The 26,811-nt window shown below is 38.2% G+C and overlaps 1 protein-coding gene across 1 annotated transcript in view; it reads right to left on the bottom strand.

Moving 5' to 3' along the window:
• Positions 1-3,936: 3,936 nt before the first annotated feature.
• The window catches only part of HERC1 (HECT and RLD domain containing E3 ubiquitin protein ligase family member 1), a 77,827-nt gene continuing 54,952 nt past the window's right edge, over positions 3,937-26,811 (bottom strand). The window contains exons 51-77 of the mRNA XM_010179479.1: positions 26,616-26,743; positions 24,939-25,066; positions 23,533-23,733; positions 22,543-22,673; positions 21,338-21,537; positions 20,761-20,875; positions 19,973-20,119; positions 19,343-19,444; positions 18,168-18,341; positions 17,562-17,855; positions 16,926-16,991; positions 16,682-16,807; positions 15,947-16,085; positions 15,309-15,490; positions 14,402-14,557; positions 13,773-13,895; positions 13,079-13,181; positions 12,206-12,375; positions 10,723-10,861; positions 10,273-10,442; positions 9,716-9,885; positions 9,372-9,537; positions 7,981-8,057; positions 7,315-7,567; positions 6,921-7,073; positions 5,758-6,063; positions 3,937-4,833 (exon numbers count right to left, since the gene is read on the bottom strand). Coding sequence (XP_010177781.1) covers positions 4,648-4,833; positions 5,758-6,063; positions 6,921-7,073; positions 7,315-7,567; positions 7,981-8,057; positions 9,372-9,537; positions 9,716-9,885; positions 10,273-10,442; positions 10,723-10,861; positions 12,206-12,375; positions 13,079-13,181; positions 13,773-13,895; positions 14,402-14,557; positions 15,309-15,490; positions 15,947-16,085; positions 16,682-16,807; positions 16,926-16,991; positions 17,562-17,855; positions 18,168-18,341; positions 19,343-19,444; positions 19,973-20,119; positions 20,761-20,875; positions 21,338-21,537; positions 22,543-22,673; positions 23,533-23,733; positions 24,939-25,066; positions 26,616-26,743 — 4,305 coding nt within the window. The 3' untranslated portion in view covers positions 3,937-4,647. The remainder of the gene's footprint in view (positions 4,834-5,757; positions 6,064-6,920; positions 7,074-7,314; positions 7,568-7,980; positions 8,058-9,371; positions 9,538-9,715; positions 9,886-10,272; positions 10,443-10,722; positions 10,862-12,205; positions 12,376-13,078; positions 13,182-13,772; positions 13,896-14,401; positions 14,558-15,308; positions 15,491-15,946; positions 16,086-16,681; positions 16,808-16,925; positions 16,992-17,561; positions 17,856-18,167; positions 18,342-19,342; positions 19,445-19,972; positions 20,120-20,760; positions 20,876-21,337; positions 21,538-22,542; positions 22,674-23,532; positions 23,734-24,938; positions 25,067-26,615; positions 26,744-26,811) is intronic.

The following is a 26,811-nucleotide window of genomic DNA, read 5'->3' as shown; positions in this document are numbered from 1 at the left end:
GAAAGAGTGAATATACCTACTCCTCCTTTCCATGCTTGTTAACTGATTCATAGATATCCTTTGGTACTATCTGTAATTTAGCTGTACTAAGAAATAAATCACAGCGTTGCAGAGCTGAAACAGAGCTGAAATCCCCCAGGTTCAGTTGATCAGTTTGAGTATCCATAAGAACCACATCCAGAAGACAAATAAAATAATTTACTGCATCTTCACAACTCTGAGGTATTTCATGGCATGACACTATAATATTCTGGTATTTCATAACTCATTCCTAAAATCTAAGAATGACCCCTATGCGCTACAAAGGAACAGACAGGAAGGACAAACAGCAATCTTGAAACAGCATTTACAACGTGGAGATTGCTGGGCTGAACAAACTTCCTGTGATGTGGAAATCGCTACATTGGCACAATTCTTGTATGGAAAAAGCACTGGTTTTGCATATTGCTGACAAACCAGAACAAGGCAAGAATTCTATACAGTCACGTTAGTAACCAAAGACCTGCTTCTTGATGCCAGCTCTCTTACGCATTCATGTGATGAAAGATACCTCTCAGTAGATTTAACACCAAACAGACTTTCAAGTAGCTACAAGATAGGAAATTGGGTTTGCCTCTGTCTGCCTATTATTTACACCTTTCTGCCAGTTTTCTACCAGTCAGGACTATTTCAGGGTGGGGGTGGTGTGGTTTTATGTGGTTTTTCACCATACAGAGCTAAAAAGGGCCTTGGAACACTCTCTCACTTGTTTCTTTGCCTATTTGTGCACCAATGCTCCAAGTCTTACTACTTTGCTGTTCCCCTCTTTGAATGGGGATATTTGTTCATGACACGGTAAAATCTGAATACATTTTTTTCAGCATCAACAATAAATTTTCTTCCTTAGAAATCCAGCTTGCAAACTGAGTATATAATGATGACATTTTCCTTAGAGTATTATGTAAGGATAGAAGCATATGAACAGTTTTCTTTAGTTCCAAGCCATTTGAGTTCTGTCGAAGTTCTCTTAACGTTACTGAAACGTTTTTTTACTCTCCCCAGACCCGAACTTGCCAGGTATGAAAGGAGGAAAGCTTGTTATCTATCCTTTTATGAAAGTACTAGGAGATGACATAAACCAAGATGTCTACTTGAAAGCTCCATCAGGTTAACACATGCAAGTGGCAAACAAGATCTGGTTATCAGAACAGAGGAAAAGCAACATCCAGAAGACCCTTCAGATTTCCACTGTGATACCATAGCTCAGCTTGGCAGTCAGGTAAAAGGAAATGAAACTCAGTCCTGCAGGACAGTTAAACTGCTTACTTACCGGCAGCGGTAGTTTTTTTGCCACTAAACTTCATCACCCAGTCAAAGGGGCTAAATGACAGATCTGAATCAAACTTCCAGGCCTGTCCTGGTCTGCAGAATACTGCTGTTCAAGAACACACTCTACTCCTAGCAGTCTCCTCTAAGTACAACAGACACGCATTCCACCTACCGCTACGTTTCAGCTCTGTCAGGTGAACCAACACTACCACCACTAGCTCCAGAGTGAGCGAGGCTTCATCCAGGTAAAGTAACTTGCCTACCTCTAGTCTCAGGGACTGGCTGTTCATCTTCTCTCTGCCGTAGTGCGCCTACCTGTGTCAAAGGGCTATCCAGCTGTCTGATAGCCTAGAAGGCTGGGGGGGTACTTCCTGGGTGGGAAAGAAAAAACAAACCACTAGGAAAAAGTAATTGGAAATGCCAAGAGGTGTCAGAGGAGAAATGATCTAATCCCAGGACAAGAAACAGAAAATACGGGCTTCAAGAAGCAACAGCTGTACAAACCAGAGAGCATGAGTGCTTCTTTAGAGTTATTCGAGGTGTAAGGAAAAGGTTAGGTACTACTCATCTACAGCAAAAACACGCAGGAGCAAACAGCAGTCACATTCAGCAAGACAAGCAGGCTTTTGTCATCTAAGTGCTTTTCTCATATAATACCTACCTAGCACATCAATTCTGTGGCTAAAGCTTTTGAAGCTGTGTTTCTCATGTTTAGAGTTTAACACTTCTAAGCTTACTGTGCCTCCATACCTCATTAATTTGAAGGGTCCAGCTGAACGCACTGCCATATGCCTGCTCGTACCTCTGGTACGCATTTATTACCACTGACGCTTCCTGCTTCAGTCAAACCCCTATGTCTCACTCAATGCTGAAAGGTGGAAAGACAACAAATATGATGTTTGGAAATCACTTGCAGTCCACCTTGCTAAAAGCCAACACTGCCTTAGTGCAACAACACTGCCACTGGAACGTTTGTTACAAGGTTGACTTGCTTTTTTAAAATTCACAGAATGTTAGGAGCTGGAAGGGACCTCGAAAGCTCATCCAGTCCAACCCCTGCCAGAGCAGGATCACCAGACCAGGTCACACAGGAACACGGCCAGGCGGGTTTTGAATGTCTGCAGAGAAGGAGACTCCACAACCTCTCTGGGCATTCTTTAAACAGCTGCATATGTGACCTATTTATACTACAGAATGCAGACATACATTTGCAATATTTATTCTCCTTTCCATATAGGGAAAGGTTTGCATACATAAAATACCCTTCAAGTGACATGAAGTTAGAACTTTCTCAGAAGGTGTCCAATTGTAGGACTTAATCAGCACTGTACATTATCTCTGTATGCAGTTACTGCACAGTTCAGATGAAGCTGTAACTTGAAGGCACATTTCTGTTATTTTCTCTGCCTGATTGAAACAGAATGACAAATTAATAGTACTAATTCAGACACACGAATTCTAGTAGACAATAGGACAGGACTTAGTATAGCAGTCTCCCCTTTTATTTGTAACTGTGAATTTTTTTATGTATTACACCTATAAATTTAGACCAAGATGTGAATATACTCCCCCACAACAAAGCAATGGGACGCCAAAATCTCAGTCCAGTTTAGAACTGTAACACAAAATGAGGCAGGAAACTAAGTCTGCAGGATTTCAGAGCCCTGAGTCCCTCCTCCTCCCAAAAGCGCTGAACGCCCCACTCTACAGGTTTCATGTTGCACTCCAGTTCTTGGTCACAGTTTACGTAATTTTTGACTTTTTCATGAGCCAACAACTAGTCCTAACCGAAAGAACTTCACAGGATAAAACCCAGATCTGTGAATTTTTACAACTTATCAAGTCAGCCCTTTGACCACTATTGGCTGGCAGCAATCCACCACTTCAGTCTCAGACAGCCGGGACGCTGCTAACATACAACAACCACGTGAGGGAAAACAGCAGGAATTTCTCCCCTCTTCTTCAGTCTCAGATGGATCCGTCTTGTCCCAGGTGAGATTAAGTTAAGAAATGGTCTCGCTAGACCTCAGGCCCCACAGCTTCCTTACCAAGGAGTTCAGTGCGAGGGGGGCAGAGGGGAACCAGGGCAGCAGTGACTCGACTCACCTGGGGACAGACTACCCGTTCCTCAGCCCAGGGAAATTCTGCTCCTGAACACCAAGCAGCATTTGTAGTTTGACACAAATCATGTTTTTGACAGAGACACTGGGCAATGAGCTACTCCTCAGCACTTCCTAAGACACAGAACAAGAATTTCTTTGAACAGTCCATTACTGTCCTAACAAATATGAACATTACAGCACAAGCTACACCCTGCTGATCATAATACAGTTACAGCTGCAACAAAATGAGACCAAGCACGTGAAATACACTAAGATCAAAGGCATAAATGAAGAATGTATATAAAATCCACAGCCTCGAATACTGCCGTCATTGTCATTTTAATTTTTTTGTACTCGGATCAGGAATCAACTACATCATTCTGTATATTAAAAAGGCTTTTTTTCTTTTTACTAAAGAGTTAAGGTTTTCTGAGTCAAGGTAGCAGAACGTTGTTATTATAAACAACTACTACTTTGGAGAAGAAATAATGCTTAAATGAAAATCAAGAAGGAACCAAGTACAACATGAACTTGTATTGAAGTATGAGGAATAAATAGCGGCATACCTGAAAAAATCAATACCTCAAAGACATTGAGAATGAAGAGCACAGTACTACACATCAGATTCACTGGAGAGAAACATTTTACGATGCTTCGAATGTCACATCCTGTCTAAACACTGTAATACTATAATTTCCTGAGACAAAAATATAGAAGTATGAAGAGTAAACCAATCACAGTTCACAAATGCATACGAGCAACCATTTCTTGAATCTGCTTTATTTTTCTCTGCATAAGGAACCCTACACAAGCAATTCAAATTAAAACAAAATAAATATGTGAATATTCATGTAAAACTGTCCTTGCTAATGAACAATTATACACAATGTACAACTCTTCATGTTCACTGAGAGGGCTTACAAATGTACTATTCCCAACGAAAATGCACCAAAATGTCTCCATGCAAACTTATCAAAAGTGACCAAAAAGGAGAAAAAAAGCTTACTGATCATACTTTTTTGTTTTCTTTTTCCTTTTTTCCTTTTTTTACAATCACAAAAAAATAAAAACATCTAATTTTTTGTTACATTTAGAGTAACTAAAACGTGGCCACTGTCTATTAACATCTGGGTTTATGCTCCTAAAACACCTATGGATACTGTAAAATTATGTCAACGATGAACTGGACTTAGGGCACTATCTGTAGTAAAAGGAAGATGATTTTGTTCACAGAATGTTAATAATCTGTGTCTGAGCCCTCTGCATTGTCCACATTCCGTGAGAGCATGTAATTGTCCATATCTATAGACCTGCAATTATTGATTGCATAGCGCAAACGCTCTGCCATGATTAGTTGACTGGAGTAAGGTGGGAGCCTCAGTTGAAAGAAACAAGTCTGTGAGGTAGGCAAGCTGTCGTAAGGCTGTGGAAACGGATAAAAGGTGGGACACTGTTAAGCTGTGAACGAAGCAAAAAAATGCAACAACATATGCACACGTCACTTCCCTCCCTTCCTTGCCTCTATCAAACAGCATTTTCACATTCTATCTCAAAATTCCCTACGTGGCTGAATAACAGCCTTTCTTCACATCACATCACATCACATCACATCCCAGGTTTCATCCTTAGGTATGTGCAAGCAAACTACTGCTGTATCGCCTGCTCTGTAAATAGTTCAACCCACTACTGAAATTCAACCGTTTGAAAAGTTGATTGCACTACTATTTAGCAGCCCACTGGAAGACACCAAGGAACATTCAAATCACACACCATCACGTGCCTTAACATAAGGCAACTTGAGACAACTAACCAAAGTCAAACCCCTGTTATCGTAGATTTTGCCAAGTTTTTGATTCATGTAGTTCACAGGGTGTGCTTTCACTGCACAAACTTCGAACGTAATGCCAAATGAATGCATTCTGCATGTAAAGTAATAGACTGTAAACTCATTACAGTGCTTTTAAGACATTAAGAGCTCACTAGTGGTCGCATGTTGCCACTTATACAGATTGAAAACTTAAAGAGTGAAAATTATCAAATGAAAAATTGCATTTGAAACAGAAAATGACTGTGGATATTGCAAACCACAAGGTTTGTTTCTTGTGCAAGAACTTGTCCTGACCTCCAATCATATAACTAAGAAACGCACCAAAGGAATTAGTGCAATTCATGCACTGCATGTTGTTCTACGCAAAGTGTTTGTGTTTAATAGCTCAGAGCCTATCCTATCCCATACTTTCTCTGTAAATTTATACTTATGGAAACCTGTCTCCTATAGCTAAAGGACAGACTATACTAAGGCAGGAATAAAAAAAAACCAACAACCAACAAACCAAAACCATCTTACCCTATCAACCTTCATTATTTGGAATCGCTGAGAGATGTCAGCTGTGTTGGCTGGCAGTCGAGATCTTCCTGACACAAACCTCATGAACAGGACTCTCTCCTCATTTGAAAATTCTTCAAGGGTATGCCAGAACCACTGTACCAGCTGATGCTGCTCATCAACTTCTCTGTATCGCACAACTTTCTTCAGAACTTCTACTGATATTTCTGGCATTCCACAGACCATTTGCTCCAACTGCTTAGCAGTCAGAAGAGACAACAAAGGAACTGGGACAATCCAGGACATTCCTTCTCTTACAGCAGCCACCTATTGCCCAAAAAAGAAGAGACATTTGAAGTGCGATAAAGGGAGAGAATTACAGAACATCTGCAAAGTACAACTTCCCACATGTGCGTCCCCTGAAAGGGCTGTATCCTGTCTTTAAAATCCTGGGGTGTTAAAAAAGTGAAAAAGTACAAGTTAGCACCATAGATGATGAAGGCTAAACCAAGACTGAGGTGGAACAAAGTCCCATTAGTACAAAGTGTGTACTTGTTCTAGGAGAGTTAACATTTGGTACCTCTGATGAGAAGCTTACTTTTCTAATGCAGATAACATCCTGCACGTGATTGGTATCTTGATGAAAAAAAAGGAAAATAACTTTCCCAGCATGTAATTACCATACTTTCACAAGCTTCACTGGACAAAGGACCAAGTACAAAAGTATGTGCAAATAGGTAATTAACACTTCTCAAAACATGTAATGACAGATGTGTAATTTCTATGCTAAAGCAGAAGAGAAATAGTTTTAAGTTAAACAGGTGTCTGTCAATAATACTTTCGCTAGTCTCGATGCTGCTATAATGTCCAATTACAGCACACAGCAGGCACAACTGCAGGTAATTTTCTCAGATGGGGCTGACAGTTGCAGTGGGACTACTCTAAAGAAAGACAAGTTCTGATTTCTAATGCTCTTCCGTCAACTGAGCAATTACTAAGAAAAACAGGACTAATTTAAAACAAGCCACCAAAACAGTTCGGGGTGGGCGGAAGCCACAGGGACCCAGAGGAGACACAGAAAGCCAAGCTTTCCTTATTTCCTAATAATTTGTAATGGAAGCTTGCATAAATCAAAAACTTCATTTGCATTAACAATCGGGTTAGGGTCACAATGAGATTCTTACCTGACGGTCCATTTCATGCAGTCTGTACTCAATTGCCCTCTCCACGTATTCTTTCCTGTTTGAAAAGGTGAGCGGGATACTGTTCCCTCCAGGGATTATGGGAACCATTTTACCATCAGCACTTTGGCCAACAAAAGAATCTAAAGGAATCATCTGTTATGCAAAACAGGAAAAGTAAACTCAGCGTAAGTCACTCTAGCGATCCAAGCTTAATATTTTACTATCAGTCACCAAGAACTACAATAAGGAATCACAAACTATTCCAAATGCATATAAAGGGCTTGCTATCCCAATAACAAGAGACATTGAATTATCTAAATAGTGAAGTTAAGGTCAATGGGATAAAGTAACGGCTTTCTGAATAAACCTAAAAGCTCCAACTTTCATATCTTACCTCATGGAAATTTTCTTCAGTAATCCCACTGTCTTCAATGTGAAGAATGCTGTTGAGGGTCTGCACATAGAGCAGATCTACCTCCTCCAAATCCTCCAAAATGAGTGGGATACAACAAAGTTGCTTCCAGACCATTGGAGCCAAATGAAGATCTAATGGCTTTTTTGTACGTATAGCTACACCCATGAGAATGCCCAAGAACTTAAACTGCATCAGATGTTCATCTAAACATGCTGAAGGGTTAAAGAGAAACCTGAAAGAACCAAGAATTGGTGAAAATACTCTTGTGTCATTTCCATGCTACTTCATTAGAATTAAAAGACGAAAACATGTCAAAGCACAGCATAGTAACTGTCACACACATATGAGCAAGAGGTGTCCAATGAGAAGATTATTGTAAAATAACGGAGGCCAAGATCGGCAGAACAAATCCTGACCACAAAGGCTGGCATTCTTAACGTCACGCTGAATTCTGCCATCAGCTATCCAGCAAGCTCATGTTAAAACCATGCCCTCTCCTCCACAATAAAGTAAGATCAGAACCTGAAGGCAAAAATATACTAGAGACAACCATGAAGTCTCATCATTTGGTATAAAGCCATTAATAGGAGGTTTTAATTTTCACCCACTAACATCTGCAATACAAGTAAATCCTGGACAGCTTACCTATCCCTATTGTAGCCTACTTCAGCTGTAGCATTTGGGGAAGGAATAAGCAGGTCTACGATTCCAGTCTCCAGTTCCTTAAAAATCAATAACAGAAAAGCCACCTTAAACACCGGTATAACAAACCTATTACAGAAATACTGTGACACTAAAGCACTACAGGACAGCACATTCCATTATAGTGATGATTACTTCTTACAAATTAATGTAGAACATTTATGAGAAAGTAAACACAGTAGGGATGCTTTTTAGTAATAAAAACATGTTTATTTCAAGACCTTCCCTTATGTCAGACTACAATGGTTCTTTGACTATGACTGCTCTTTGATATATTCCTGTTACCTACTTCAGAAGTAATCAGAAGCCATGAAGGTGGTGGAGCTTTGTCAAGAAGCAAAAATGAAGCAAATTTGTCAACGAGTTCTGCTCTGAACCCTCATCACACCTCATACTCAAGGTAAATTATCTAGGAAAGAACCCCAAAATTATGCCTCAAGTCCTCACCTGAATCAACACTACTCTACAGTCTTACAGGCTTCAGAAATTCCATTACTAAATGGAGTTCTTCCATCCTGTATCCTAACTCTAAGTGCAATGCCAGCTCCAGCAGTATCCATAGCTGTTGCCCTGTCCCAGACTAAGCAGATATGCTAATTATCCTCACTAATCTTACTTGGGGTTTTGAGGCTCCTGGAAGATTAAAGAACAAACAAAAACTTCTCCAGCCAGCATTGTCTTGAATCCTTCTCCTGGCTACAATCATAGTTATGTCACAGGGCTGCGACATATCTTTAAAACTATAAGCAGAACACATTAGCATTGACCAGCTTTATCATAGTCCTGGTAGTTTGAAACCTTCAGTTTCCAGGGGAACATAAAAGGAGAGCTGTGGTGACAGTAGCAACAATATCCTGGTTACAGACAGGCAAAAACCCCACACTTCCTGCTACTGATCTCCTTTCCAGCACTGAATCTGAGAACTGACACGTATCTTCAGGTATGTGAGAAACACCTGCCTGAGGCGTTTCTGTATTGCGTGCATGGCATGTACTGTAATCACAGAATACTGTACCATTTCTCTTACAAAAGGAATTGGCTGGACAGAATGGGGGCTGCAAAACGCTCCAGTAACACGTAGGGGCCATCTTGGAATCCTAAGGGGCCTACCATAACACCAGTTATAGTGCAGCCTCGTGGCACCTTCTTGCCACAATCTAGGAAGATTTCCTTATCCTCAGAGACATCCCTAAGTAGGCAGCTCTAGTGTTGCAGTTCAGGACTGAAGAACAAGTATTTCCTATGCTACAAAAAGGAAATTTGAAAAATACTCAAAGACATCAGAGAGAACAAAACCTATACCCAGGCATTTTGAACTACAATAGACTTCATACCTGACACATTTCTGTAATAGTGTCATCAAACACGCCACCTGCATCATCAGCTCCTTCTCCAACCAGTTTCACTTTCCAGGCACGGGAAGGCAGGCGAAGGTCTGATGCATTCAGCTTTACCACCTGTCTTGCTATCTGAACAAAAATGGGCTTGCATTTCCGACCTCTTTCAAAAGAAAAAAAAACAAACCTACAATGTAACTCGTAAGCACAAAAAAGCTACTGAAGACACTTGACTAACAAAGTTGTACAGAGAGATCTCGGCATGCCAAAAGTTACGGAAAATGCATGAATATCAGTAACTGTCTGAGGTCTGACACAATGCCTGTGAAAACAATACTGACCTGGTTGATATCCTTTTCACAGTAATCTGTGGCCCATAGTTTTTCCCCTGAACCATTGTTTTTCCTATAGAGCGTACCATGGGCAGTGTGTATACTCGCGGTGCTAGCAAGGGCCTTAGCTGTCCTTGAACTATTCCCCATGTCCCAGCATTGTAATGAGATGTACTGTTCTGCAATAAAGCAGTAGAGAATAAACCTATTAATAAAGGATATTAATTCCATTCTTTACAGAATAAAAACCTTCACACTAAATCACCAGCACATCAATGTTTTAGGAAACAGACAGGTTAGCACTTTTCCATTTTAGTGTTGGGGTTAAGTAAGCTTTTGGAAACAAACATTGACACGGCATTGTTAGCATAAGCAAAAATACGCAACAATAATTTGACAAAGTTTGCTTTAATCCAGATTTATATAGTTTTTTATTTATTACGAAAAAACCCATGGAACCTATTACCAAGATTCACCTTGATGTGGTCAGAAACTCTAGGGAAACAGCATTAACACAACAAAGCTAAGTTGGGTTCTTGTTTTTGTTTTAATAAATGGTATTTTACCTGGTTATTGGGACTGAGGTTAAGTAATCTCCACGAAGAGTACATGAGGTCAGAAAAGTGATACAGCAGTCTGAGCCTTGCTCTTACTGTATGAATGCTCACTTCTTTCAGTGCCCCATACTGTGGTGGAATGGCATCAGGCAAACCAAGCTGTAAAGGCACCGAAACACCTACCATAGAAGAAAAAAGCATGATTTCATAAAGGGTAGCTGCACATAGATTTTGGCTGGGATGGAGTTGATTTTCTTTGCAGTAGCTTATGTGGTGCTTAGCTGCCTACTGGAGTGAAACCACAACAGCAGCAAAATTAAGAGACTAAGATAATTTGAAAACCTGCATGGGTATAAAAGAAAACAAATTTTGTCCCAAGTGTTCAGGAATTCTGGTTGCACTCATCCCCCAGGAAGCACAAAGACAAAATCGAATGACCGTGCAACCTCAGCTCTTTACCTGGAGCTCGTGGTGGAACGGGTGGAGCTGTCCAGGCCGCGCTGTGGCAACGCCCCGCTGAAATCTGACGAACGTTCTTTCCTTGCAGGACTGTAACCAGGGTTGGTTCTCTGACGTGGTTGGTGTGGCCCAGTCCAAGCTGGCAATTTGTAACAGATGTAAATGGAACAAAGAATCAACAACTGCAACAACATTTCTAAAACTAAAGTAAAAATTCAGAGCAGTATTCATCTACAGTGTATACTGGGATAAAAAATACTTACCATACATTTCTTTTATTATGCTAGCATTTACCTTTTATTTTTAATATAATATTGCATCTGTATTCAATGGGAGTAGCAGATCAAGGTGTCAGAGAGACCTTAAAACAGCTAGAGATTTTTTGCAAGCTTTTTCGCAGACTGAGGAACTAATCTCTGCTGCCAAATCATTTATGCTGCACAGTCCGTCTCATGCACAGACACAGCTCATTACATCTCCTCTGTGCCACTTAAATACCACTTTTGTTCTGGCATGTAAATTCTCACAGCAGTTTATGAAAAGGCAATTTGTGTAAAGAGAAAGTTTACTGAAGCCATTCCGAATTTTTACTGATAGTTTCATATCATATTCTACTTTCATATTCTAAAAGTGAACATTTCATATTGTCAAGAGTACTTTTTTTACCCCTTCATATAAAACAAATTGTTTGCACTGGAAGGAAAATCATATAAAACAGGTTTTCAGAATGAAGTTTCTCTAAATTTTTGACCCTAACAATTTTTTCTCTTCCATAAACATCAAGTAAGCAACCTATAAAAAAACCCCAAAACCCAAAGAGGCTCCTCTCACAAATTATTCTAAACTTGCTTAACAACTCTTCTTCAAAACTCAATCCTGACATACCAGGATGAACGTTGCCTGCACTTCCTGAAACACCAACAGCTAATATGTCAAGGGGCTCTTTCTTACACTTGCAGCATGCAAAACTGTCAAGAAGCTGAAGTCTTTTCAACAATTTGAGTTACTATACATGGGGTGAGGGAGAATGGACTTCTAAGGGCAGAGGTAAACTTAAAAGAAAATTTATTATTTACTAATTTTTTTCTGACTTTAATGATGCTTCACAAGAAGTTAATTTATATTTTCTTTAGGAAAAGCATCTAAAGACTTCACAAATCTGATTAACACCAACCATAAATTATATTGTGTTGAAAAAAATTGATGACAGCTAAACAATTAGGTAAAAAAATCTGTAATATTTTAAAAATCTTTGATTAGAATAATTTGGGTAGAATGTTTTCAGTGCTTTCCCAAACTACTAGCATGTAAAAGTATAGAAAATAAAAAAGAAAATAATGGAAATGCCTAAAATAATATTATGGCTGAGGGAGGGAAGGAGGAGAACAAAAATGAAAGGGTTATTTTTTCCCAACAAAACGAGGCTATTCCAACCACATTATAGACTTATAAAGGTCAGAAATAAACAGGGAAGCATACGTACCTGCCCTTCAGAGTTGCTACCCCAAGCATACACATCCCCTGTAGATGATAAAGCGAGTGTATGCTCTGCTCCTACAGCTATGTCCTCAATGAAGATTCCTGCCAGTACTGGAACTTGTTGGGGCCTGTTGTGATTTCGAGCTCGACCTTCTGGCAAACCTATCAGGCGATCTAAAATTGCAAGCACACGTCTGTATATGTAAAGAACACTAAAAAGTTCATTTTACCTGCAGGCATAAATCAGGGAGGGACAAAAACCAATTCTACATACTCTTAGATCTGGGACACAAGTGCAGTTGGTTAGGGAGAAATCCAGGGTACATTTCCTACAAAGCAGTGCTGCCTACAGTGCTCATTAATATTACTAAAGTTGTTATTTTCACCTGAAGTCTGAAACAAGATCAAATTCTATTAAAACAAGACTTCAAGGTCTAAGTGCACGGTTTTATAATACCCATGAATCAACTGACTTGAGAAGTTTCCACATATTTAGTTCAATACGCTTGTTTAAAAATCTAGACAGGAGAATTTCCAACTTGTGTAGGCACATCCTTTATTAGACAAAATAAACTTTTAAGTAACCCAATGTCTTTGGACAGGTGAAACTGAATGAAGTTTTAGGAAAATACTCTTCAAAAAGTAAATTAGTAAACTTAGAGGCTATCCTGAGATCAACCTAGATAGAGCTACAAATCTGCATTTCAGGCCTACGTTAAAATGGCGTTGGTGAAGTTCCAGAGCTCAGCTTAGGTCAGCACAAATCTAAAAAATAGCATTAGGTCAGTCTTGTAAATACGTCTTAATATTCTTTCTTTTTCACTTGCAATACACACAAGCGTATAGATGGAAAGGTCCAAATACCAGACTGTCTCACCTTGTCCAAAAGTATAGACGTGACCATCTTTTGTCAGCGCGACTGAAAACTGGGTTCCACAGGCAACTTTTTTTATTCCAATTCCACAAAGAATGTCCACTTTCTAAGGGATAAGTGACAGGAAAAAGAGCTATTAATCTGAAATCCTGCTTCCAAAAGGAAATTTTTAATTCTCACTGAGCAATGCATACATTGTAGGATTACTCTAAGTAATGCTTGTAAATTAACACACAAACCTGAAACAGTTTTCTCTCTTTCTTTAATGGATCCCACACCTCATTACATGTACAACAATTTGAAATATCTTTTTTTTTTTCTTTTTCTTTTTTTTTTACTGGGAGTGAGCAGGGAGTGACACCGGAGAAAGTAAGAGAGTAGTGGAGTAGCAGAGTAACAACCTTCCCCCTAAATTCTAAAATAAGAAAGCTCTCTTCTTTAAGCCTTTAAGCCAATCCTATGATTTTCACTACTTGTACTGCCACTGAGATGAGCCTTCTATTATTTATGTGAAAGCCTTTGAAGTATCAGGCTCAGCATAACACATCATCTGAATTATATATGCTAGATTTTATTAGAACACTATGGTAGATGGAATTAGTCATTTAACTTCTGAAAACTACACTCTGAGCTCTGTGCAGCACATTTAACAACACTGAACATTTACACAAAGAATAATTTCTCCATGAGTTCTAACCTGCGGTGAGGATTTCGCAGTGGAATTGCCCAAGCCAAGTTTGCCATAATCTCCATCGCCAAAGGCCCAAACCATCGAGCCGTCTGTGGACACAGCTACAGTATGATTGAGGCCACAGGCCACCTGTCGAGAGAAACATGGTGTTACCACAGGCTTTGCTAACTTACTACTAACTCAAACACCTCAACTGCACTTAAGGAAAGAAAAACCATGGCTTAAAGAAGTAGGTATCTTTTTAAAGCTATTAAAACTTTCATTGCTTATTAGTGTTTCGAAGACATTCAGGATCACAGTAGTATTTTTTAGCCATTTGCTTCCTCTCAGCTCCTAGAACTAAAGGACAGTATTATGCTGTATACACTCATTGTTTAAAGAGTATCAAATAGCTCATGAACTCATGCTTAAAAGTGCCTAACTCTTGAAATGTTGAAAAGTTAACAAACATAGGCAGTTTTGCCGAAAGAGGATCAAGAGAGTCAGGAAAGTAATTATTTAAAAAATTATGCACAGTCAAAATCTGCCCTCAAAACCAAAATAAAGACAAGGTTAAAAAAATACCAGAACACCTGAATATGTCAAAAACATCAGCTTTAAGCAAAGATACATTGCTAGTTTTAGATAAACCATGCCTGTCCAATCTGGTAACCTTCCAGCGCCGTCACTCTTTCTGGAAGTTTCTTATTTGAAGTATTTCCAAGTCCTAATCGACCATAATCACCATTTCCAAATGTAAAAAGTTTGCCATCTGCTGTCACCACAGCTGAGTGTTTGAAGCCACATGACATCTGGAAGTAAAACAGACAAGTTTATACATACATTTTAAATTTTGGGGGGAAATTATTTTACCTATTACATGTAAATACGTAGTATCTTTTCCTCCTGTAAACTACATTCACCTTATAAAGAGCTAAAGTACAGATATTTTAGTATTAATGATTCCTCCAACAACCGCTCCCTTATCTTTCTCAACGGTAACGTTGAGGATGAGGACAGATGGATATTTGCGTGAAGAAAGGCTTTCAGATGTTTTCTTTATTTCTTTATTTTTATCAACTACTTTTTTTTTGCAAGGAGATTGCTTTAGTGGTACAAATATTTTATATTTTTATAAGGAAACCTCTAGTTGAAGCCAAATAGATTTTTGTGCACTGCTATAGTGCACACTTAGTACTCAGGAGGAGATATCAGTGATTAGTTTTGTAGGCCAAAGTCACCTGATGAGGACCAAGGTAAACTTCTAAACCATGTCTGTGTTTTGACAATCTTTTGATCATCCCTCTCTTCCATGCTCTGATTTTTAGTCTTCTCCAGTAACAACTGTCACTTAACGTCACGTATAGCCAAGGAGCTCTGTGACACTAACGTTCTTCAACTGCAAATTATCAACTTGGTTCATAATGCTCAGCAAAGTAAAAAGTCATCTGTTTTCATTCAGTCTACGAACTCAAACTGTCCAGACTGACAATGGTTCTGCACTGGTCCTAGCACTATGTTACCATGTCTGCAGTTTGTAAGAGACAAAAAGCATTTTGGAACCTGCACCACTTCTTCTCCTTGCAGAGCCTCTATTTGTCTGGGCCTGCGCTGTCTGTCACTGTTCCCATGTCCCAGCTTGCCATAATCTCCATCTCCCCAGCTAAAGACTTCCCCACTTTCTGTTAAAGCCATGGAATGTCCGTCGGATCCACAAGAGGTCACCAGTTGTGTTACAACAAAGCCTGTTAATGAAAAAGGAGAAAAAGCTTAGAATAAATTACAAACAACTCTCTGTATAGATTTATCCAAGTGTGCCTAGTAGTAGCCAGTTAAGACTGGGTAAAGGGACCAACCACAATAACAGTTTTGTCATTACAGCAATTTATTTATTTGTATTTTGAACAAAACCTTCATGTGCAACCTATGCTTCTGGTCTGCTATTAGTTTTGAAATGAAATGGTCTTATCTTGAGCAAACACTTTTCCATGAAGCCTTCTTAAAATTAAGAAATTTTACCAAACTACTACTTAAATATTAAAGTGAAATTATCATCCAGTTTTTTGGTTCAATTTTTAACTAAAGGCTACAATGTTCTAATGTCTAAATCAGCAAAACCAGCATCAATACAAGTTACTATATTAACCACCAAAATGCTTCTTTGTGCCCTAATTGACTCATTTCAAACTCAACGATTGTACCTTGCAGTGCTGAAATGACTGTTAACACATGAAGATCATCAGAATTGCCTTGTCCCAGCCGCCCATAGCTCCCTTCTCCACAAGCCAAAACCGTGCCATTAGCTTGAATGACAAAAGTACAATTCTGTCCACAAACAACCTGGTTTAGAAAGACACAAAGAAGTTGTAATGATTTTGTGTTAGATGCAGCAATGTTGTAATACCTGCATAATGATGTACAACTTGCTTTAATTTTTTTCTTTAACTTTATCAAGACAATAGACTCACACTGCAAATACCTCTGTATTTTACAACCCTAGTAATGTAAGACTTCACTCACCCCATATTTAATGGGGTTTTGTTACCCAGTCACAACATAATAAAAATTACTTAATTGAAACTTGCTACTAATTTTGACAAACCTTCTTCCAGAAATCACAATATCCTCCTACCCGAGATTTAGTTTTGACATTTCCATCCTGAATGTCAATGCTATTTCAGAAAACAACACTGCCACACGTATTCTGTTAAAGCCGTACACGCTCACATAAAAAAATTCTGTTTTATCAGATTTCAGTGGCTGCTTGGTTTGAATTTGCCAAATAATTAAAGACTTCCTTGTTAGTGAAAACATGTTTTAGGGGTATTTTACAGTCAATGCAAACAACAAATTGAAAAGACATTTAGAGAGAGCTTTTGACAGGCTGTACAAACAACACATCATAAATCACTAAATCATGACTCATAAGTCATCACCTGCTGAGCCTGAGAAAACGAAGGTGCTGCTACTGGTATCATGACATTTCTACCAGCTTCTGCTAACTGTCCATGTCTTCCTGCTCCCCACAGATACACGTCACATTTGCCTCCCAAGTGCCAATCCTATGGAATAGCAAGAAAAAAATGCTTCAGAAAAATAGTACTTTATATAGCTTATGAAGTTTAAAAAAGAATTTTTTAAAAATTAATAGAAAAATCCCAAACCATCAATTTTACTGACCTCTGGCCTTGACGTTGCCCAAGACATTATCTGTTCATCCATACCATTGATCCATTTACTGTTATCCTACAAAACAAAAGCCACAGTTACCACATTCAGTTCAAGAGATCCACCTTATCTGTTATGTCATACATAGATTGCTTTCTAAGAACAATATTGATGTTCAAATTACTCTAAACAGGATATAAGAATGAAGGTGTGCAGACTCAAATACTTTCTTTTCATCCATAGGCCAAGTTTGTTTCCTTACTACACCTGTCTAGCAATGACACTGTTATCCATTACTTGCATTCCAAATCAAAAAAAGAAAATCAAATGTCGAAACGTGTCAAAGTGTTACTCTGTCAAAGTAGCACTGTAAAGCTCTACATTTCTTGCTTCCATCACATATGAAAATTACTGTCACAGTTTTGGGCTGTTTTGGTTTTTAATATGCAACCAACTTGGGCTCATTACACACCCAGAGGGGAATCTTTACAGTACATTCTACCTAGTAAATTAAAAAATAAACTTAGACTTATTGCTGGTGCTTATGTTAGTGAATACAAATCTTTACAGTTCAGAGTTGTTAACTGCATCATACTATATGCTCAATAACAACACGCTTTGCTGTTGAGACAGTCTAGCACATTTTACCATTAGGAGAGTAAGCTCATCCTCTGGAACAGGCTCCAGGTCCGGAACGGTAAAGGATTCTGGGAATTGTGCTCCCTTGGCCAGGGCTTCTGCAGCTTTTATGGTAGTAGAGAAACACTCCAGCCAGGCCCATTCAGTTGGATTCCAGGCTGCAGGATCAGGGAGGCAGTTTTGGTGATGAGGTGGTACCAGGGGATTGCACAAGAGCTGATCTAGGTGAAGGCCCACAGCGAGCGACGCCAAGCACTGCATGTAAGGACTGTGAACAAGCTGGTCTCCACAAACAACGTGGGGCTAAAGGTGAGGGGAGTGGGAGAAACGGAACATGCAAAGTTGGAAATATATATTAATCACTTCAGAAACAGGAGTCTTCAAAACTAGGCCTATAAAAAAATACTTCCCTCAATGCTTAATTGAAGTTTTTAAATATTTTAAATATTCTCAAATTAGGAGACTACTAGCTTTGAGAATACTGAAAAACATTTCCAAATAGGGTGTAGGAAAGTCATCTGGGTTCTCTGTGGCAAAAGACTGAAACTAGCTGAGATTCAAACAGTGACCTTATGCCAGACACGTATTTTAAATGTTCACATTAACTCTTCTTACCTTTTCGTAAGCATATTGTTCCTGAAGCATTATTGGCAAACGTTCCAAGAAAGCTCGCATGCAAGGAGCCATATTTAATCCTAAAACTCCTTGCTGTTTCAGTGCAGTCCTACATGTTGCAAGGACGTGATTGGAAGATATCCACTCTGATGTACAGTTCACTACCAACACATCCTGTTCAACAGCAGTCACAAGATATTAGAAATTAAAAACTGATAAAGCAAGATTATTCAGCTCTATTTATTTATCACCAATCATCTTACTTTCCACAGAGGCCAGAAAACACACAAGCTTGAGCATTTTTGCCTCTGCTGATGAATAATCTGCTGTCAAATGCTATGGAGTAGCCATCACCATTTTCCATTTCCTTACATTCCCATGGCCACATGATGACTATTACTCCAAAGAAGAATGCAAACATGGTAATAACCAGAGTTCACTTCAGTGAATGCTCTAACCTTAGTTTAGGTGCCACCTTAGTTTAGGATCTGCCTTGCAATATGACCTTCAATATTTGGTCTGAATTCAGAAAAGACACTCAAAGAATCCCAAAATTCTTAGACCCACATGTAGCATAACTAACAGGACTCATAACTTGTGCCATGTTTATCTTCATTCACAAAAAAAATACCATCTTTGGGTATAATCAACTGTTAGTGAAACTTGTGTTCAGATGCCAGCAGGTCCTGACACAGTAAACACTGAAGTAAATTCTACTGCTTCTTAAAAATTACTGAGGTTGAGGCTGCTTAAAGATTAAGTTAGATCACCAAAGTATCTTATTTGCTGAGGGAAATGAAACATTTCATCAAGTTGCCTAAAGGAAAAAAATAAATAAATCTGTCTTCTGCTTTTTTTCGCTGTCCATTTACGGCTGTTGCCATTAAACACACAAGCTGATGGAAACAATGTGCAGTATCCTTTATAAGCACTGGCTCTGAAGGATTCCATTCTGCCCCACCAAATTAAACATGGAATTCTGTTAAAAAACCTCAGTCTTTCTAGGTTCAGGTGGTATTTGAAAGCCAAAACAATGCGTCTTGAAAATATAAGAGTTAGTTATTTCTATCTGCACATTTCTAAAAAAGTAGAAGAAAAATAAATAAAGATGGATAAATAGCATTTTCTTTTAGCAAGAAATCTGAAAGAACAGGACTTTTAACACATAGTGTCACCTTTGATCTGTTAGAGCAAGCAGCTACTCCAACTTCAGGTATCCACACTGCAGTCTGAATAGCTCCAGAACCTATCACAACACTCTGTAACACGGAGCCATCCTGAGGAAAGAAGTGGTTTGAGTCAGTGTGTACACACAGCTATTTTTCTGTTCAAATGCACACAATCCCATTCCTAAGGGATGATGTTCTCCCAAGCTGTTCAGTAACTGTTTTAAAACTGAAATGCTTATACTAAAAGTAAAAAAAAAATCTAGCACTTTTATAATATTAAGGAAGTAACACAACTAAGGATTTAGAAGTGTTTAATAATCCACATTATTCGATTCTCAAAGTAGAACACGTTCCCAACTACAGAGAGAGAGTGGCCGGTTCTGCAAAGCCTAACTAACATGATGAAGCCTACAGAATGAATCAACAGTAGAACTATAAAGCATAAAATACCTCAATGTTAAGTACAGTTTTGATTTATATTTTATTATTTATAGTATTACACCATTATTTCATACCATGCCTTCTCTAATGTTTCTAACATACTGGGGAAAAAAAAAAAGCAAGCTAGTTTGATGCCTTGGAAATTTAGATACTCATATGAAAAAAAGCATCACATCACATCATAGATGAACTTACCCGTAAAGACCAAATATTCATGAGGCCACCCAGTCCACCAGATACTAATGCCAGTCCATCAGGACTGAATGCAACAGTCCGAACAGGAGTAATGTGTCCTCTCAGTTGAAATACACACTTGACTTCTACTGCTTTTCTGTATCCATCCTGCAAATTATTTCATAGTTACAGAACAATGAACTACTCACAGAAAATGGAATAGCACAACAGCTTCCATATTCTGCAATAAATACTGGCCATCTGGAGAGATGGGGTAAGTTCCATAAGACAATAAAAGAAGACCAGAACTATGACAGTATTTTTTTATTTTGTAATATTTTACACTTATAAAACTTCTATAAATAAGTTTATACAAATACTCATATATAGGTATCTGTATGAACTTTATATAAATATTAAATATTTTATAACTACCATCTTTTTTCCCCTTAAAAATGCCATCAACATTACAGACGACATCACAATTTATGTAGGTTTAATTAATCTTGACTTAATTTTATTTAGAAAAAAATGAAACTCATTGAATTTTAACATAAATTTATCAACTTTAAAAACATTAAAACAGATCAAAATATAATCTTTAGCCAAATAAAATTCACTTAAACCTGTGATTTCTCATTTCCTGTTCTGAAAATGTCTACACATACAGAAATGCAATATAAACTTTTGTTAGCAAATGTCTGCTCTCAAGAAATGCAGGAGATTTGAGTAACCCACTCATTCTTCTTCTCCCACAGTTTAGGAACAAGAAAAGGGAATTTCTTAAACACCAAGTTCACTGCTTTTACCTTGGCACTTGTTTCTTGGTCCCACCATCCTTCTGAGCAAGTTGAGCTGGACTGCAATGTGATCACTATGTCCTGGGGAACAGTCCAGACACACACCAAGCCATTGTGGCACCCTCTAAAGGAAGTCAGGAAAATCAGGAAAAGTAAAGGTATTAATGAACAAAGTATCCATGGTCTGATATTAACTTACAGTATAGTATTCTTCAGCACCTTCCTATAAAACTATATTGTATCAAGTAATCTGAAGTGGAAAGGCACGTTCCCAAAGGACAAATGCATTCTTTCCTATTCCTCCCCACCTGTAGCTTTTCAATTTTTATTAACAGTGTATTCTCAGAAAAATTATTTGGATGAAGCAAAAAAGCTTCAAGTAGGACCACCAAACACGGATCTCATGGCATAGAGAAAACAGTTGGTAACATGACCAGAGCCATTTGACTTCTGAAGCCTCATGGATCTCATGGCAACGGAACGAGTGTTATTTACAAAACAGACTAAACTTTTCTTTGCTCTGGACACTAAAGACTGATAGGAAAGACCTGCAGAAGAGCTGTAGAAACAATAAAATAATACATACGTAGCTAGTAAAAGCTGCAACTTGGGTCCCTTCCCTGGAAGAGCACACCAGGCAACGCCATTCACAAGAGCTGGATGGGACAATGAATGCAGACGTCGCCAACATCCTCCCACATAGCCCCAGAGTTTCACTGTTTCTTCTTTGGCACATGTCAGGAGAATCTTACCAGTTGGATCCCACTTCATACTAACAATCATATCCTGTTGGATTTGAAAAATTAAACCTTGGTATGAAGTAACACAGTAAGAAGAAAGCAAATTTAACTCCTATAGTTAATGTAATGTTTAATTATTATTAACATTTTATTTTTAAATAAATGGTTACAGAAACAGTGAGTTCCAATTATGAAATCATAACAACACTTTTCAGAACTACCAATTTAAAATAAAATCTTATGTTCCCGAGAGAAACTAAAGGGAAAGCACAGGAAAAAAGTTCTCTTTTTATTGCACACCTTTCTTGATCTTTTTTCTTCCCCAAAGTAGTAGACAATTTTCCCCTCTTTTTTGATATTATGAAATTGAAGTACGAATTACCTTAATGGTACACGGTTCATAAATATATTAGGCAATGGGCCACATGCAGTTTTGAGTCTAACTGTTGGAAGAGGGAAGCACAGTTTTATTGTCACAGCATGCTCATTTCTGTGACTACCGTGCTTCAAATACAAAGACCAGTTCATGAAAGCACCCGAGATGCTTTTACTACACCTACACTTGAGGAATTCTCCTCTTGGCCTAACAAATAATTAATGGACTATTAGTAACTTACTGTAACATGGTAGCCAAGGGAAGGTTCTAAACCTGTGTGCCTGCATATTTAGAAAAACATCTTTTGCTTTGCACAGGAACTTAAGCTTTACAAAAACATGTGACGTGACCAAAAATAGAATTTATGATGAGCACTTTTACAACTGAAAAGAACTACAGTCCTTTAAATCCAGACATGCATAGCTGTGCTCTTAATACACTTCTGTCACAGTACGTAGATATAGTTCACAACCTCTAAAGCAATAAAGGTTATAAAATTTATTAATCCTTCTTTAAAAAAATTTTGGTTGATTGTACCTTTAAAATACATTGTGTTCAATATGTGTATCAAGAAATAATCTGCACTTGACTTTATAAACAGCTTTCAAATACAGAAGAAAGTTTAAACAGATCTTAACCTACAAGAGCTATATACCAGTATAAGACTAACTCTACCTTATGTGCATCAACTAGAACAATTCCTCCTTTTTCAAGTGGTTCCTTTGTTCCTATTAGCAATTTTCCATCTGAATAGCCAACTGCAAACGGTCTGTCTTCACTGAACCAGGCAAGGCACGTGACAGACACTACGTAAACAGACAACACAAAATTTAATTAGACCAAATTGAACTTCACTCCTGCCAAAGAGGTTTTTGCAGTGCCACTGTCTAAAATATGAAGTGCACAACAACTTCCCCCTCCCCAAGGTTACTTAACATACTTTTGGTCTGAAAATTGTCTTGAATTTCTATGGTAAGGAAAGCCAAGTGTCACTGTAATGACAGCTGTTGAGACTATTTTGTAATAGTTTTTTCATTTTTCTTCTTTTTATTGAAATAACTGAATGGATATTCCTGACATGGTGAAACAAACTACACTAGGGAAAAGAAAAAAAGTAGACTGGATCCTACACATGTATCTGAGATAGGGATGCTTCTAAGAAAAGCACCTGAAAACAACTTGAGCCTTTCTTAACGTGGAGATATTGCCTCACTTGATTCTGCCAAAAAAACCTGCAAATTTCCTGAAAAAGCAACACACAAAACCACACAATGCTGCCAAAGATGTGCTTCTTCTGGGACTGAAACGATAAAGGAAAAATGGCAGTCATTCAGTTGTTCAAATGACACCAACTACACGCTGCCTGTATACAGAGCAGACAGAGCACAGAACCTATACTGCTTCATACAATGGGAAGGAACGTCAGGATTTGACTAGGTTGCTACAGTTTCTCTCTGCTGTAGGGGAATTGGGGTGCAGATGGAGATCCCACAGAGTTTTCTCCTCTCATGAACACAAGTGAATGATGCTTGCAGGAATGGTACCAGAAGTCATATCCCATGAACAGTAATTTAAAAAACCCCAAGAGTATATACTTGCTTAATAAAAAAAAAAGGGAGTGATCATAATCTTAATTTCTACTGAAATACTGATACAATCACCTACCGTCCTTTCTGTTGCAGTGTTCCAGTTCAAGCCGGTGCATGGTTGAAATATCTACAACTTCAATAAGACCAAGAGATCCATCCATACGACCAATTAACAATAATTCTGCAGCATCTCCTGTCCATGCTGCAGCTGGCCCTTCTTCTGGCCAAGCTAGAGCAGATACCCAGTGAGGCTGAAGATCTAATAATCCTTTTCCTCCTAGGAGCACAAAAAGTCTTTTAAAAATTACCTCATCTCCATAAAGAAAAAAAACAAAAATACTTTCCATGGGAAAGCATCAAGAGATTCTATTTAGAGCTAGAACATACTACAAATTCATGTAAGTTACAAGACTATGAAACAACGATCCACTAATCTACACAGATACAAAATCTAGCCAACGAATCTCAGTTATCAGTCAAGCCACATAGTTTTAAGGAAGGAAGCTAAATTCTTCAGCATTCAGTAAATCTGTACTTTTTCTGTGGACTGTCTAATAACAAGGGCAGTGTAACTGGTGATTTTCATAAGCACAAAACAACAGAACGAAGTTTCAGAGATTACAAATGGCAAAGTGATGAACAGTCTTCCACTCCCAGGAGTTCTAAAGATATTATGCCAGATCAGTCAACTGCAGCACAAATGACAGTAAAAACAGAAGAGAACCCACTTAAAGATGCTCACAAACTGAACCTCAGAATTGGAAAAGGGCCTTTCCTGGATCAGGTTCAGTCCCCTCTATCAAAACACAACTTCCTAAGTTTATCTAATTAATTTTATAGTGGTCATTCCTCCTTACCAAATATGAGATCACAATTTTTGAACATCAGAAACTTTCTTGAAGTTATTCATGGTCAACTTATTTACATTTCTTCTTGTGTCAACACCATCCATTTGCTTACACAGCTGCTTTTTCTTCCTGGGCTTCTCTTAAATACTATCTTTCTAATGAATTTATTGATAAGCTTCTTCCTTCAAGACTCTTTTGTTCAAACAGATAAAGCAAACTCACTCATTCTACTCTTATTAGAAGACATTCCATCTAGCTGATCACTCTAGCCAATCCTTTCCTCCGTTTCAGTCTGGTTTTGCATTCTCCCTGTTGCACATCGAAAGCTAATTCTTGCAGATTTACAGATAGTAAAGTCTTGAAGTATCTACAGAGTGATCAAGCCGCACACCTAAACACTTCTGATTCACAAGGGAATCATATGCTGCTCATTTTTCTACTGAATTAGTTGTAAATCACACATCCATTTGTGGTTAGTGCCTTCCTCTAGGTTTACAAGATATTATGGAAGTGAGTAGGCATTTAAATTGGAGAGCATACGCAGTTAAATACTTGGGCAAACAAATATCCAATAACTTAGTTTCCCTAGAAATATACTGTATCATAGAGTGTCCACAGGTAGTTAAGAGCATACCATTGACTTGCCATATGTTCACCATCTTTTCTGTAGCACCAGCCAGATACTTGCCACTGATGCTCCAACAGACAATAGACAAACTAAGGTCACTGGGTGATCCCAGACTTTCTTCAGAGTCGCCTTCTCTATAATAGAATAAAATAATGCAATTAAAAAAGGGCATTTCCTTTAAGCAGAAAGTAAAACACAGAGTTCATGAAATATCTGAGTTAAAATCCAGAGTTCTCCTGCCCTAATAAACGTATCATAAATTTTTCTGCTCCTACTTCTATTTCAAACTACTTTAAACCACAGAATGAGACAGTAGTTATTTCCAAAATAAGAAATTCAAAGTTAGGCTTCAATTAGAAAAATAAGTTCAATTATCTTTATTTATATCTCAAATACAACATATCTCTGGTGAGGGTAAAACTTTCTGGGAAGTAATGAAATGGAACAGAATAGCTTGGACAAAAGAAATTAAAGAGGTACATCTTGATCTCAAGACTAAACTCTTCCTCCTATTTCCAATGTTGTTAGGCTGTTCTAAAATTCTGTTTCAAAGTTTGCTTTTGGCTAGCTGTAACAGGACCACTGCTGTGTTTTACTGCCCTTAAGGTCACACAGAGCAGCCAGAGTTTTTACTGCTTTTAGTAACAGGAAAATGAATGCCACAGTATTGCCAAAATGCATACTGTATGCCAAACAGTGTATCAGCCCTGTATTTTTGCAGATAGAGGAGGCATACAAAAGTATTCTCACAGAAAGACGCAGTAAGTCTATCAAAAAGAAGGGATAATGCCTTTTCATCTGCTCATCTCCAATGGCTAAAAAAAAATAAATAATTCTATCTTTAAAGATGAACGGCACTTACCCGCTGCAATAAAGAATACAGACAGAACTGTGCTGCATGTGTATTTATAGCCATTATTGAGACTGTTAGATATGAAGCCCATGAATTCTGAATCTACTGTACAGGAAGCACACTTTTCTGCCACATGAATAATAGAAGATTTCTGTTAAAGGAAGATGCTGCTCTCATTACTATTATCTTCTGATTCTGTTTAATCCTTTTAAGGCAGCATCTAGCAGTAGCAAGCAAACAAGAACTAAAGCAACCACCAAGAAATCATGAAACAACCTTCCAGTTCATCACTATCATTTCTTCACTCTCCTGAGTTAAACTCATATGAGCTGTACCAAAGAATTAGATTTTCAACTTTCCTTTTTCTTTCTTCCCTTTTGTACACATCCAAATGACACAGAAGTACTTCCTAGACGCTCTCACCAATTCCTAGGGTCACACATTCTCAAACTGACCACACTCATAACTATCACGTTACACGCTGGAACTGTCCCCTGGAACCCACTCGAGGGATATTCCCGTTTGTTATGACGGTCCCTTACAGTTTCTTTTTTTTATTAGTTTTTTTAAAAAAATTAATTATATGAATTAATTCACAATATTTTTAAACAGCGTGAACGCAATCTCTTTATACCGACTTTGATCACCTTGTTACGTACGTCTTGCTTTCAGTTTTAAGCTATTTAATTTACTTTGCATGCCATAAACACAGCAACAGTCCCAGACTAAAAGATGAGAAAACGTCAGTGCAGGAGATATGGCAGGGTTGGCTCATTTAATTGCCTTGCAAAATTATGTCTTAAATTAAATATTATAAAAATTCAACTTACAGCTTGTTGAGCACGCATGTTTGCTGCAGTGAATACTGTTTCTTTGTAACATTCCACACTCTTATGGTGCCATCATTTCCACTGGTCGCCAAAAGTCCCTTTTTATTGCACCAAACACACGTCATGACCTACAAATACCCAAGTAATTATGGCAAAACTGGAATTCAGAGCTTAGGTATGTTTCTTCACTAATATT

Source organism: Mesitornis unicolor, unplaced genomic scaffold (assembly GCF_000695765.1).
Source record: "Mesitornis unicolor isolate BGI_N332 unplaced genomic scaffold, ASM69576v1 scaffold8672, whole genome shotgun sequence".
In the NCBI taxonomy this organism is placed as follows: domain Eukaryota; kingdom Metazoa; phylum Chordata; class Aves; order Mesitornithiformes; family Mesitornithidae; genus Mesitornis; species Mesitornis unicolor.
The sequence above is the reverse complement of the archived record's forward strand: the minus strand, read 5'-3'. Positions and strand labels throughout refer to the sequence as shown.